Raw genomic sequence first — 12,863 nt, 5'->3', positions numbered from 1 at the left:
TTATATATAAATGCATATCTGAATAGCTAAAACATAGTACAAATTTAATCTTACTATACTACTAGGAAAGGATTCTATCAGTGAGATAGATAACGTGGCATACCTATCAAATTGCAAAAGTAGGAGACCATTATTACTAATGGGTATGAGTAAAAGGGGACTGTCATACAGTACTAGTAGGTAACACTAATAGTTCTTTTGAAGACTACCTTACATATTAAATTTTTTTGAGATTTTTTTATTTTATAATTTAATTTAATTTTAATATCAGCCATGGATTACCTTGTTCTCTCCCCTCCTGCCCCCCACCTACTCCCCCATATTAAAATTTTAAATATATGATTTTGAAGTCCTGATTCCCAATGGGATGGAATAAGCACATATCACCCTGTCTATTTCATATAATGTAACTATAATTCCTAACCAAATCTTGGAAAAGCTGCCTAAGAACAGAACCTTTAAAAGTTATGTTGTAGGTTATACTCACCTTCCACTATGTGCCTTCTATCAGAATTCTATGCCCCTTATCTCCTAATGTCAGTCCTTAGCTTCAAGTTGAGCTGTGCCTCACATTTAATTTGAATTTCTGATAATAGTTGCCTATTATAGTCTAGGCCATAGTACTTTATTCTCCCTTCTTCTAAAACTTTTGGTGCTTGATGTTGCACGAATCCTAAATGGTCTCATAATAAAAACTTGGAGCCAGATATCAGGGTGAAAGATGAAAAATCAGAGAAGTAGAGCAGCCACAGCTACCACCTATTGCCTCACCAACTCCTCTGCCTGAAAAAAGTGTGAGTTCCCGCCTCCTCTACCTTATATTTCTTTCTCTGCCCAGCCATATCACTTCCTGTCTCAAATTTCCTAGTGCTAGGATTAAAGGTGTGTGATCCCAAGTGCTGGAATTAAAGGTGTATGCCACCACTGCCTTGCTCTGTTTCTCTCCTAGACTGAGTCAATCTCGAGTAGTCCAGGGTAGCTTTGAACTCACAGAAATCCAGATGGATCTCTGTCTCCTGAGATTAGGGTTAAAGGTGTGCACCACCATTGCCTGACCTCTGTGGCTAACTCCGTGGCTGGCTCTGTCCTCTGATCCAGGCAAGTTTTATTTATTAGACCACAAACAATATATCACCACATTTTATAGTCCCTTCAATTGCATTTACATTTTTCATATACTCAGAGACATGGATTATTTTGTCAAAAGTCTGATTCATAGTATTTAATTTAGATGACACATAATTTTTTTCTTCCTCTTCACTCCAAGGTCATAATTTTGTTGTTGATTTTTTTCCCCACCTGACATAACATTGCATTTTATTTATTTCCTTAGTGTAGTATAAACTAGATATCTATGATTTTATTTTTCTATCCATCACTTCTCTATTTCCTACTACAGCTCATTTCAAATATTAGGGTAAGCACCTGTCTGGACAGTGAAAGTATATTATTTTAATAGAGACAATGTTTAAAACAAGAGAGAGAGATGGTTACATAGAGTCTAAAAAAAGTAAAACTGGTGTATTAGGGTTCTTGGATTATAAAATGAATCTCTCTCTCTCATATATATATATATATATATATATATAATATATATATATATATATATTTGAGAGTTGTGGAGAAATATGTTTATGTGGATTCAGACTCCTACTCTATAGTATATTGTTATCTCTAGCAGGCTAATGTTGTAACATTCCCCCACCTCCAGTTGTTCATAGTTCACAAAGGACATGTATTAATCCATGTGAAAGCTACTTTTATAAGTGATGTAAAATGATGTGGAATGTATTTTTTCCCAAATGGACAGTTGTATTTTCCATAATAATTTACCAACTAGGTCATTATTTTACCTATTTTCTGAGATGCTGCCCTTTTCATATATATTTAAGTTATACTTATATCTGTGTCAGTTTCTGAACTTTGTATTTGTTTGATGTATTTGCTTATATTAATAATGCATTTAAGGGAGCTGGAGAGATGGCTATTCTAGTTTTATATTGTGGCTATGATAAAACAATCTGACCAAAAGAAACTTGGAGAGAATAGGGTTTATTTGGCTTACATTCCAGGCCACAGTCCACCACTGATTGGAAGTCAAAGCAGGAACCTGAAGACAGAAGCCAAGGGGGAACATTGACTGCTGGCTCCCTCACTGGCTCACTCTCTGGCTCATGCATAGCTAGCCTTTTATATATCCTAGGACTGCCTACTTGAGGAATCATGCAGCCTACAGTGAAATGGACCCTCTTACATAAATTAATTATCAAAACAATCCCTCACAGATATGCCCACTGTATTAGTCAGGGTTCTCTACAAGAACAGAACTTATTGAATGAATCTTTAAATAGAAAGGGGATTTATTAGAATGGCTTACAGGCTGTGGTCCAGCTAGTCAAACAGTGGCTGTCTACCAAGGGAAGATCTAAGAATCTAGTGATTGTTCAGTCCATAAAGCTAGATGTCTCATCTGGTCTTCAGTATATACCACAATCCCAAAGAAGTAGACTCTGATGCCAGTGAAGAGCTTCCTTTTTCCATGTCCTTTATATAGGCTGCCAACAGAAGGTGTGGCCCAGATTAAAGGTAGATCTTCACATTTCAAAAGATACCTTAGAAGATCTAGATTAAAAGTGGGTCTTTCCATTTCAAATAATTTAAGAAAAAAATCCCTTACAGGTGTATCCAGCCTCCTGGGTTTTAATTAATTCCAGATGTAGTCAAGTTGACAAGCAAGAATAGCCATCACACTCACAAACCAACCTGATCTAGGCAATTCCTCAATTGAGGATTCTCCTCTTGTATGACTATAGATTTTTGTCAGGTTGACAATTAAAGCTAACAAAAACAATTGCTCAATAGTTAAGATGGTGTTCTGCTTTCAGAGGACCCAAGAGTTTGAGTCCCAGTACCCACATTGGGCAGCTCACAACTGCCTGTAATTCCAGCTCCAGGGAATCTGACATCCTCTTCAGGCACCTGCAATCATGTACACATTGTGCACACATACACCCCCACACAAATATAGTTAGAAATAAAAATCTTTAAAAATGATTCATTTTAAATTTTATTTTGTGTGTATGTGTGTATGAGAGAAAAGAAAGAAAGAAAGTGACAGAGACGGGGAGATTGAATGTGTGCTGGCATGATGATTCCACAGTACATTTGTGGAGGTCTGAGACCAATTCTCTGGAGTTGGCACTCTACTCTTACTAATTATTTTCCACTTGAGAATATGTTGGAGGTATCATCCCCTATTGTTTTTAATAACTCATCATATATTTCCTTTGAATAAAGATATGTGTTGTGATAACCAGTATCATGAAATTCTGGACACTTCACACTGATATAATACATTTTGGTGTCTATATTTTAGTTGTGACTGCCACTGCATTTTCTTCATATGATACAGAGACCTAGTATTTAGTATTTAGTCTTTTGTTTCTTTGAATCTGGAGCTTTATACAATGCTAACATTGATCATTTGTTTTGAGTTTATCTATATAAGTTACTTTTTTTCAATGCAACTAATAATTTATAGGAAAATCCTTTGAGATTTTATAAATGCTTTGTTCCTCATCAAACTTTCCATAGTTTACATCCAAATCTCTCTTTATGTGACTCTCTCTTTCCTTACTTTGGGATTGGAGTTGGGTGATTAAATATTAACCATCTACCTGATTGATAATTCTTTTCTGTGGTAAGGTAATGAGCATAACATGTAATAATTTTCTAATTGTATCCTAACAATCATAATCCAAAATAATAAATCCAGATATAGCTGAATCTCTTGTTCCCCATTTCTTTTGTAGGCATCAATGGCTATGTTTTTGGTAGCTTGCAGTTGTCAGTTTGTTTGCATGAGGTGGCATACTGGTACATTCTCAGTGTTGGAGCACAGACAGACTTCTTATCTATCTTCTTCTCTGGATATACCTTCAAACACAAAACGGTCTATGAAGATACACTTACCCTGTTTCCATTCTCAGGAGAAACTGTCTTTATGTCGATGGAAAACCCAGGTTCGCTATTTATATTATCATTTCACTAACAACTGTGAATGTTTCATTGTTCTTTTACCTTGTATTTGGACAGGTAGTAAATATTTCAAGTGACTTTGATTTGTTACTTTGGTGATTGGAAAGTATTACAATGAGGAACAAAGAGCTTAGAACTTGGTTGAGATATTGACAATAAAGACAACCACATAAACATAATTAAGATATTTCTTCTAAGTTTAATTAGTATGTATAAATAATACTGCTATATGTACCTTTGTATATAATCTTTATGTATAATACTTTCAAATGTACATTTCATTCATTCTTTTAAAACATTTATTAAGGATCTTCTATATGCCAGGCACTGTAGGCATTGGTAATATATGACAGTACCAACTCAGTATTGTTGCTTAGTGTTACAGTGCTTGCCTACTACACATAAGTTACTGTATTTAATTCTTAACATTGAAAAACAAACAAAAAAAGCAGCAAAGCAGCCTTTCCTATAAAAAAAATAAAAAAGACTTCTTTATCTGTCATGAGTCATAATTTTAAGTATGTTTGCTAAATGGTAGCAGTGGGCTCTAGCTTGCTAATAATTTCTAAAACTTGACTTAGTAGATCTTCCAGTACCAACCATGAAGTTGGTTGGTTACTTTGCTCCTGAAATACTGTTTTTTTTCTGGCTTCTAAGAAAACACTATCTTTGGTTCTCATTTACTGATACCTTTGTAGGCTCCCTATTTTAATCTGTACACCTTCAAGCATTTTTCCTTATTTTCATTTTCAATAGTTTGAATATTATGTTTCTATGCTTGGAGATGGAGGGAGAGAGGGAGAGAGAAAAAGAGAGAGGAGAGGGGGGTTAGTTTATTTTATGTGGTGTTCTCATACCTCATTATGTAATTTGGTGTCTCATCAATTTTGAGAAATACTTGTCTACCTCTTTAAAGTACTTTTTCTGACCCTCTTCTCCTTATAGAGTTATAGTTATCTATATGTATATTGTTTTTGTTTGTTTTATTGGTTTTTACTGTTTCCCCTCCTAGTTTTCCAGTTTAGTTAACTTATAAAATTTATTTCATTTCATATAATATTCATAATATTCAGTTTTTGCATCTGGTTCACAAAGTTTATTCCAAGCCAGTTACAAAACCACCATTAGATGAATACTCTTAGTCAAAGAATAAGTCTTCCAGATCCAATAAGATTTTCCTTCTCATTTCCACCTTGTTTTTTGAGACACAGCATCTTATTGAACTTGGAGTTCATAGATTAACTAGGGATCTGCTTGTCTCTGCATCCCAACCCTCTGAGATTACAGACATGCAAGTTTTTTTTAACATGGATTTAGAATCCTAATCCAGAGATACTTTGGTTAAGGGTGGAGCATGTTACTGCCTTCCTTTAAATCTGCATTCAGGAGACAGAGGGCGTCATATTTCTGAGTTTGAGGCCAGCCTGGTTTACACAGTGAGTTTCAGATCAGCCAGGGCTTACACAGGCACAGTCTCAAAATAAGAGAGAAGTGGGAAGAGAGGAAGAGACTTTTGTCTTTAGTTAAAGTACATTGCCTGAACTTTTGTAATACAGCCATCTTCTTGCATTACAAATATGACTAAATATAAATTAAAAAGAACATTATTATTAGTTCTTACATATCAATCCAGTATTTTAAATAATAGATACTTTGGACCAGGGAGATAGATCTGTGATAAAAGTACTTGTCATAGATCACCAGAAAGAACCCATGGAAAAAACCAGGCATAGTAGCATATGTCCATAATCCCAGTGCTCCTACAACAAGGTAGGAATTCAAGACAGGAGAATCCTCAGAAGCTTGCAGGCCATCTAGCCTGGCCTATGCAAAGGAAAACAGGCAGACCCTGTCTCAAACAAGGTGGGAGGCAAGGTATGTATTAACACCCAAGGTTGTCCTGTGACCTACAAACATACATCATGGCATATGCATGCACAAATAAACACACACCATAGAGAGTGAAAGCATAATGTATTATACTCTGAATGTCCTCAACTCTGGGCTCATTCTTTCTAGACCTGAGTCTGAATTATCAGCTTGGGACTTTTCTCCACCTCAGAATTAAAACCTTGTCCTGGTTTCTATAACTGATCAGTACTCCACTATTTTGTTGGGAAAAAACTCTATAATCACTTCTTGAGAATATCTACATTAGAAATAGTTAAATGTTACATAATTGAGCATTGCAAATATTTTTATTACATTTATTACTTTACTGTGTGTGTATGTGTTTGGGCACATATGCCATAGCACAAGTGTAGAGGTAAGAGGACAACCACAGGACTCAATTCTGTCCTTTTACTATGTGGATTCTAAGGATTGCATTCAGGTCATCAGGCTTGGAAGCAAGCACTTTTACCCACTGAGCTCTCTCAATGGTCCTCAATATCCCTTTCTTGTGATCAGAAACATCCATAGTACAGTAGCAGCAATGCAATAATGAATTTTACCACCATAGTGGAATTATTTTAGATGTTGAGAATTTGACCAAATAACCTATGATGTAATAGTCTGGACTAGCATTTCTTCATTTGTCTAGGAATAAGAGAGAACCCCTGATACAGAACTTCCCTAGAACCTGGGTTCTGAGTAACCATGGTTTTATTCTTTCTCATTTTCAGGTCTATGGGTCTTGGGATGTCATAATTCTGACTTTCGGGAGAGAGGTATGACAGCCTTGCTGAAAGTTTCTAGTTGTGACAAGAGCACTAGTGATTATTATGGAGAAATATATGAAGATATTCCAACACAGTTGGTGAATGACAACAATGTCATTGCACCCAGGAGCTTTTTCCAGAATTCAAATCATCCTAACACTAGGAAAAAGAAATTCAAAGCCACCACAATTCTAAAAAATTATATAGAGAAGATTGAGCCTCAGTTTGGAGAGACAGCAGAGATGCTTAAAATACAAAGTGTCTCCTCTAGTGACTTATTGATGCTTTGGAACAGAGTCAACCTATTCCACATAGCTTATCCTTATCAGATAACCAACAAGCCATCTATGAGGCTATTCCTGATGATCATTCACTTGATGCAATATACAACAATGAAGGCCCATCTAAAGTTGTCCAAGTCAGGCCAGAACTCCATCAAAGTGGCAAAATAGTATTTACCCCTGAGTCAGGCCTCCAGTTAAGATCAAATAAAAATTGGGAGACAACTATAGAAGTAAAGTGGAAGAAACTTGATTTGCAAGTTTCTGGTTTGCCAAATAATCTAATGACCACAACAATTCTGTCAGACAATTTGACAGCAATTTCTGAAAAGATAGATTATTCAGGATCTCCAGATATGCCAGTTCACTTTATTAGTAAATTAGGCACCGCTGCATTTAGTAACAAATTACGTCCCCTTATTGGGTCTCATGTACCTCTGAACATTAGTGAAAGAAATAGTGATTCCAACTTGTTGGATGCAACTTTAATGACTAATCAAGAAAATTCACTAAGAGATAATATATCATCAATGGAGAATGATAGATTACTCAAAGAGAAGAGGTTTTATGGAATTGCTTTGTTAGACAAAGATAATACTTTATTCAAAGATAATATCTCTTTGATGAAAACAAACAAGACATATAATCATTCAACAACTAATGGAAAAGCTCACATTGACAGTCCAACATCAAGTGAGAATATTACAGCAATCTTGCAGGATACTGTATTAAAAATCAATAGTGAAATTCAAGAATTAACATCTTTGATTCATGATGGCACACTTTCAGGCAAAAATACTACATATTTGAGACTGAACCATATGCTGAATAGAGCTGACTCATCAAAAACTAAAGAAATATTTCCTAAAAAAGATGAGGATCCTGTTCCCCGAGATACAGAAAATACAATCATGCCATTTTTAAAAATGCTTTTCTTGCCAGAATCAGCAAATTGGATGAAACAGACCAATGGAAACAACTCCTTGAACTCTAAGCAAGGGCCCAGTCCAAAGCAATTAGTATATTTAATTTTAGAAAAGTCTGTGAAAAATCAGACTTTCTTGTCAGAGAAGAATAAAGTGATAGTAGAACAGGATGAATTCACAAAGGACACAGGACTTAAACACAGGGTTTTTCCAAGCAACATGAGCATATTTCTTACCACCTTGGCTAATGTACAAGAAAATATGTACAATCAAGAAAAAGATATTCAGGGAGAGATAGAGAAGGAAGCATCAATCAAAGAGAAAGTAGTTTTGCCTCAGGTGCACATAGCAACTGGCTCTAAGAACTCCCTGAAAGACATTTTCTTTCTAGGTACTAGAAATACTTCAATACTTCAAGATATCAGCTCAATAAACAACTCAACAAATACAGTAGAGAGTCACATGGCCCATTTCTTTAAAAAAGAGAATGGGGAAATAAATTCAGAAGGTTTGACAAATAAAACCAGAGAAATGGTAAAGAACTATCCAAGCCAAAAGAATAATATTACTCGACGTAGTAAACGAGCTTTGGGACAATTCAGACTCCCACTAAAAGAAACAGAGCTTGACAAGCAGCAAATTGTAAATAATGCCTCAACTCAATGGCCTCAAACCATGAACTCTTTGGCACAGAGTATCATTATACAGATAGACCACAGCAAGGAAGGGGAAAAGTCCATTATTAGATCTCTCTTATCAGATTCTTCTATGATTAAAAGCATCACTCAGACAAATAGTTCTAGATCACATATTGTAAAAACATCAGCATTTCCACCAACAGATCTCAAGAGGATCCCATTCCAAGACAAATTTTTTCATGTTCTAGCATCATCCTACACTTACAACTTTAAGACAAAAAGTTCTAGAATTCAAGAAAGCAGTCATTTCTTAAAACAAACCAAAAGAAATAACTCTTTTTTAGCCACCCTACTATGGGAGATGATCATAGATCAAAGAAAATTTGCCTCACCAGGGACAAGTAATACAAACTCAGGCACATATAAGAAAGTTTCCATTCATGAGAAAGAACTTTTACCTACAAAAACTAGCCATGAATCTCCTGGGCACCTGGATCTCATGAAAGAGATCTTTCTTCAGAAAACACATGGGCCTATTAAATCCAATAAAGCAAATAGACATGAGGAAAGAATGAAAGGAACAAGAGAGAGCTCTGAAAAGATTCTCTCTAAACTGCTGGACCATCATGCTGCACAGATGCCAAAAGATAAGTGGAAACCCAAAGAGAAGTCACCAGAAATTACATCCACTAAGAGAGGGGACATGATTTTGTCTCTGAACCCTCATGAAAATAATCATTCAGTAGTGGGAAATGAGAAACAAAATTGGCCCCAAAGAGAAACCTCTTGGGTAAAGCAAGGTCAGATTCAAAGGTTGTGCTCTCAAAATCCACCACACTTGAAACGCCATCAAAGGGAACTTAATGCTCTTGAGTCAGAACAAGAAGCAACTGACTATGATGATTCCATCACTGTTGAAACAAATGAGGATTTTGACATTTATGGTGAAAATATAAAGCAGGATCCCCGCAGCTTTCAACAGAAGACACGGCACTATTTTATTGCAGCTGTGGAGCGGCTCTGGGACTATGGGATGAGTACATCTCCTCATGTTCTACAAAATAGGTTTGTATCTATTGGGGCTTTTTCTATGCTGTTGTGACCTTTCACATTACTAGGTGCCAAAATGTTTTTTTTTTAAGTCACCATCATCCATCAACCCTATGAGCTGCAAGAGGAATCTTTTTTTGAAAGATCTCTGAAAGTGGGAGAAGTGAAGTGTGTGGTAAAGAAGTTGAAGATGTAGGTAGGGATGTTTTCTAAAATATGGGAAATCCAAAAGAAAAATGAATCATTTAATTTTAGTAGATCCAAAGGAGGTTGTGCTAGGGAAGAGACTTAAACTTGGGTCCTCTGCAAGAACAACAAGTATTCTAAATTGCTGAGCCATTTATCCAGCTCCTAATCATGTTATTAATGGCCATTCCTTCATTTCATTTATTTAGACCTCAAATTTTGAAGTAATTCCTGACTCCTAATATTTCCCTCATATTCAGATCTGATCCATCAGAGGATCTTGTTCATTATAGTATGTTTTCATAAAACAAATTTTTGAAATTTACTCAAATATTAGACAAGATAAAAAAATATAGTGAAATGGAAAGGTGAGGATGACTGGGCATAAAATCAGATTACAAAACACTACATAATAACAAGAAAATCACAGGCTGCTCCATCAGGCTGAGACTTGATGATGTCTCATGGAGGTGGACTAAGTTCTCCACACCCCACCTAAACTGATTACTGTCTGTCTCTATATCTCTATGAGCTGGTTCAGAAGAACTATTATATAGCCTTAATAAAATAGACTTGCCTTTCTAGATGGATATAAGCCTGCAGTTAATCTAAATGGAAGTTTACAGAATGAAGTGCTATCACAAAAACTGAAAAATGACCTGAATGAACTGACTCCTTACATCAGAATACATCAAAATGCTTCCATCAGAGTCAATAAGGAAAAATTCTACCTCAACAAGCACTTGGAGCAAAGCCATTAGATGAACAGATAAAGCCACAAACATCTAAGAAAAAAGAAAACAGGATTTATTAATCTCAGGGTGGGAAAATAAAAATGATTAACTAAAGATACATGAAGAATTAGCCAATGTAATATCCATTTCACTGCTTTAAAATTATGAACTTGGAGCTGGAGAGATGGCTTAGCATTTAAGAGCACTTGCTGCTTTTGCAGAGGACCTGAGTTTGGTTCCTATGACCCAAATGGCAGTTCACAACTGCCTGTGACTCCAGTTTCAGGAGTTCTAACAGCCTCTTCTGACCTCCATGGACACTGATATGCATGTAACATACACACATGGACATATATGTACATAAATATAAAAAAAATCTTTAAAAATAATTAAAAAGAATAAAATTATGAACTTGATGTTTTGCATCAAAAAGTATGCCAAAAAGAATGAGGATATTAACTATAGAATGGAAAAACACACCACTTTCTTGATCATGGAAATGTAAAATAAAACCATAATGAGACACTATTGTGCAATCACCAGAATGAATGAAATGTAAAAGTGTGGTCAAGTGTTTTGAAGATTTGAAGCAAATGGAACTCCCACATTTTATTGTTGTTAAAAATGGAAAATAAACCAGCTGATTTAGAAAGCAGTGTAGCAATATCTACAAAGCCTAAAATATGCCTGTCAGCAATTCAATTCCTGCATGTGTGACCAAAGGAAATACATGTATTTGTTCACCAAAGACATATACCAGAAGGTTCATTTGCAGGACTATTTGCAAGTCCCAAATTTAATAATAACCCATAATTGGAGTATGTTAATCTTATGGAATACAACAGTGAATAACAGAGAATACATAAGCTATAACTACAACATAGATGAATGTCTCAATTATAATGCTTAGTGAAAGAAAAAACAAGGATATGTATACTGTTGCACCTTATATAGTTAAAAAAAACAAGCAAAACTGAACAATTTTTAAGAAAGTATGTTAGAAGAGATACATTTATAGAAAAGCAAAGAAATAAGATTATTATAAATATCAGAAGAATGGTTACCTTTAGTGGGGAGATAGCAGGGTATGAGTAGAAAGGGATATATAGTTTTCTGGGAGGTGTCTGCATTTCTCAATGAAAGACATTTATGTGTATGTTTCAGTTCAGAATTTTAAGCTGTTATTTTTAAATTTTTAAAAGAGATCCAAAGAATAGAAACTTGTATCTCTTATATTTGGGGTGTTTTTAAGGCCTACATTTATTCAACATTCCATAATAAATTGTGAATATGTGCCTTGTATTAGATACTGTTCCAACTACTGGGAATGAAGCAGTAGACAAAATAGACAAAAAACCCCTGCTTTTAGGGAATTTAAATAAATAAGTAAACAAACAAATAAATAAATAAGTAAATAAAGTCCTAAGAGAATATTTCAAAGGAGATGGAGTGGTTATCCATTATTTTGGCTAGAGTTTCAATTGCTGTGAAAAGGCACCATGACCATGGCAACTTTATAAAGGAAAACATTTAATTGAGGCTAGCTTACAGTTTCAGAAGTTGAGTCTATTATCATGGCAGGGAGCATAGTAGCATATAGGCGAGCAAGGTGCTGGAGAAGGAGCTGACAGTTCTACATCTTGATCAGCAGGCATCAGGAAGTGAACTGTAACACTGGATGTAACTTAAGCATAGATCTCAAAGCCCACCCCAACAGTGACACACTTTCTCCAATAAGGGCACATCTACTCCAACAAGGCCACACTTCCTAATAGTGCCACTCCCTTTAGAGGCCATTTTCTTTCAAACCACTACAACCATGCAAATTATTTCTTAGCTATCTAATAAAATAAGGACATAAATTTTTGTGAACTGCTGACTTCTAAATATTTGGCATTTGCCAATTCAGTACACATAGTGTTGTATATAACCAAAACCAAAACCTACCCCTTAAGCACTATCCATCTTGAAAAACTGCATCATCATACACTTACTTGTTCAAACTAGAAACCTGAAGATTATTTTTTTTCTTGTAAAAGGGACTTAGGTACCTAAGGCTATTCTCAAATTTGCTGTGTAGATCAAGCTTGTAGTGATTCTTCTGCTTCAGCCTTCTGGGTGCTGGAGTTACAGCCACCATACCCAGTTTATGCTGTACCGGAAATGGAACCCAGGGCTTCTGGCATGCTAGGTAAGCACTCTACCAATTGAGCCACCTCCTTCACTCCTGAAAATTATCTTTCATATCTCTTTCTTTCCTCCCTACACCATTGCATTTACCATCTATCATCAATTTTATTAAGCATATCTCAAATACAGGGAAAGCAAAAGTGTGAGGCATCCTTCCTCG

General features: G+C 35.5%; 1 protein-coding gene across 1 annotated transcript in view; it reads left to right on the top strand.

Moving 5' to 3' along the window:
* Positions 1–12,863, top strand: part of F8 (coagulation factor VIII) — a 158,208-nt gene that overhangs the window by 61,390 nt on the left and 83,955 nt on the right. Inside the window, 3 exon segments of the mRNA XM_037199375.1 lie at positions 3,813–4,022; positions 6,663–6,980; positions 6,983–9,608. Coding sequence (XP_037055270.1) covers positions 3,813–4,022; positions 6,663–6,980; positions 6,983–9,608 — 3,154 coding nt within the window.

This window comes from Peromyscus leucopus, chromosome X (genome assembly GCF_004664715.2).
Source record: "Peromyscus leucopus breed LL Stock chromosome X, UCI_PerLeu_2.1, whole genome shotgun sequence".
Lineage (NCBI taxonomy): Eukaryota > Metazoa > Chordata > Mammalia > Rodentia > Cricetidae > Peromyscus > Peromyscus leucopus.
The sequence above is the reverse complement of the archived record's forward strand: the minus strand, read 5'-3'. Positions and strand labels throughout refer to the sequence as shown.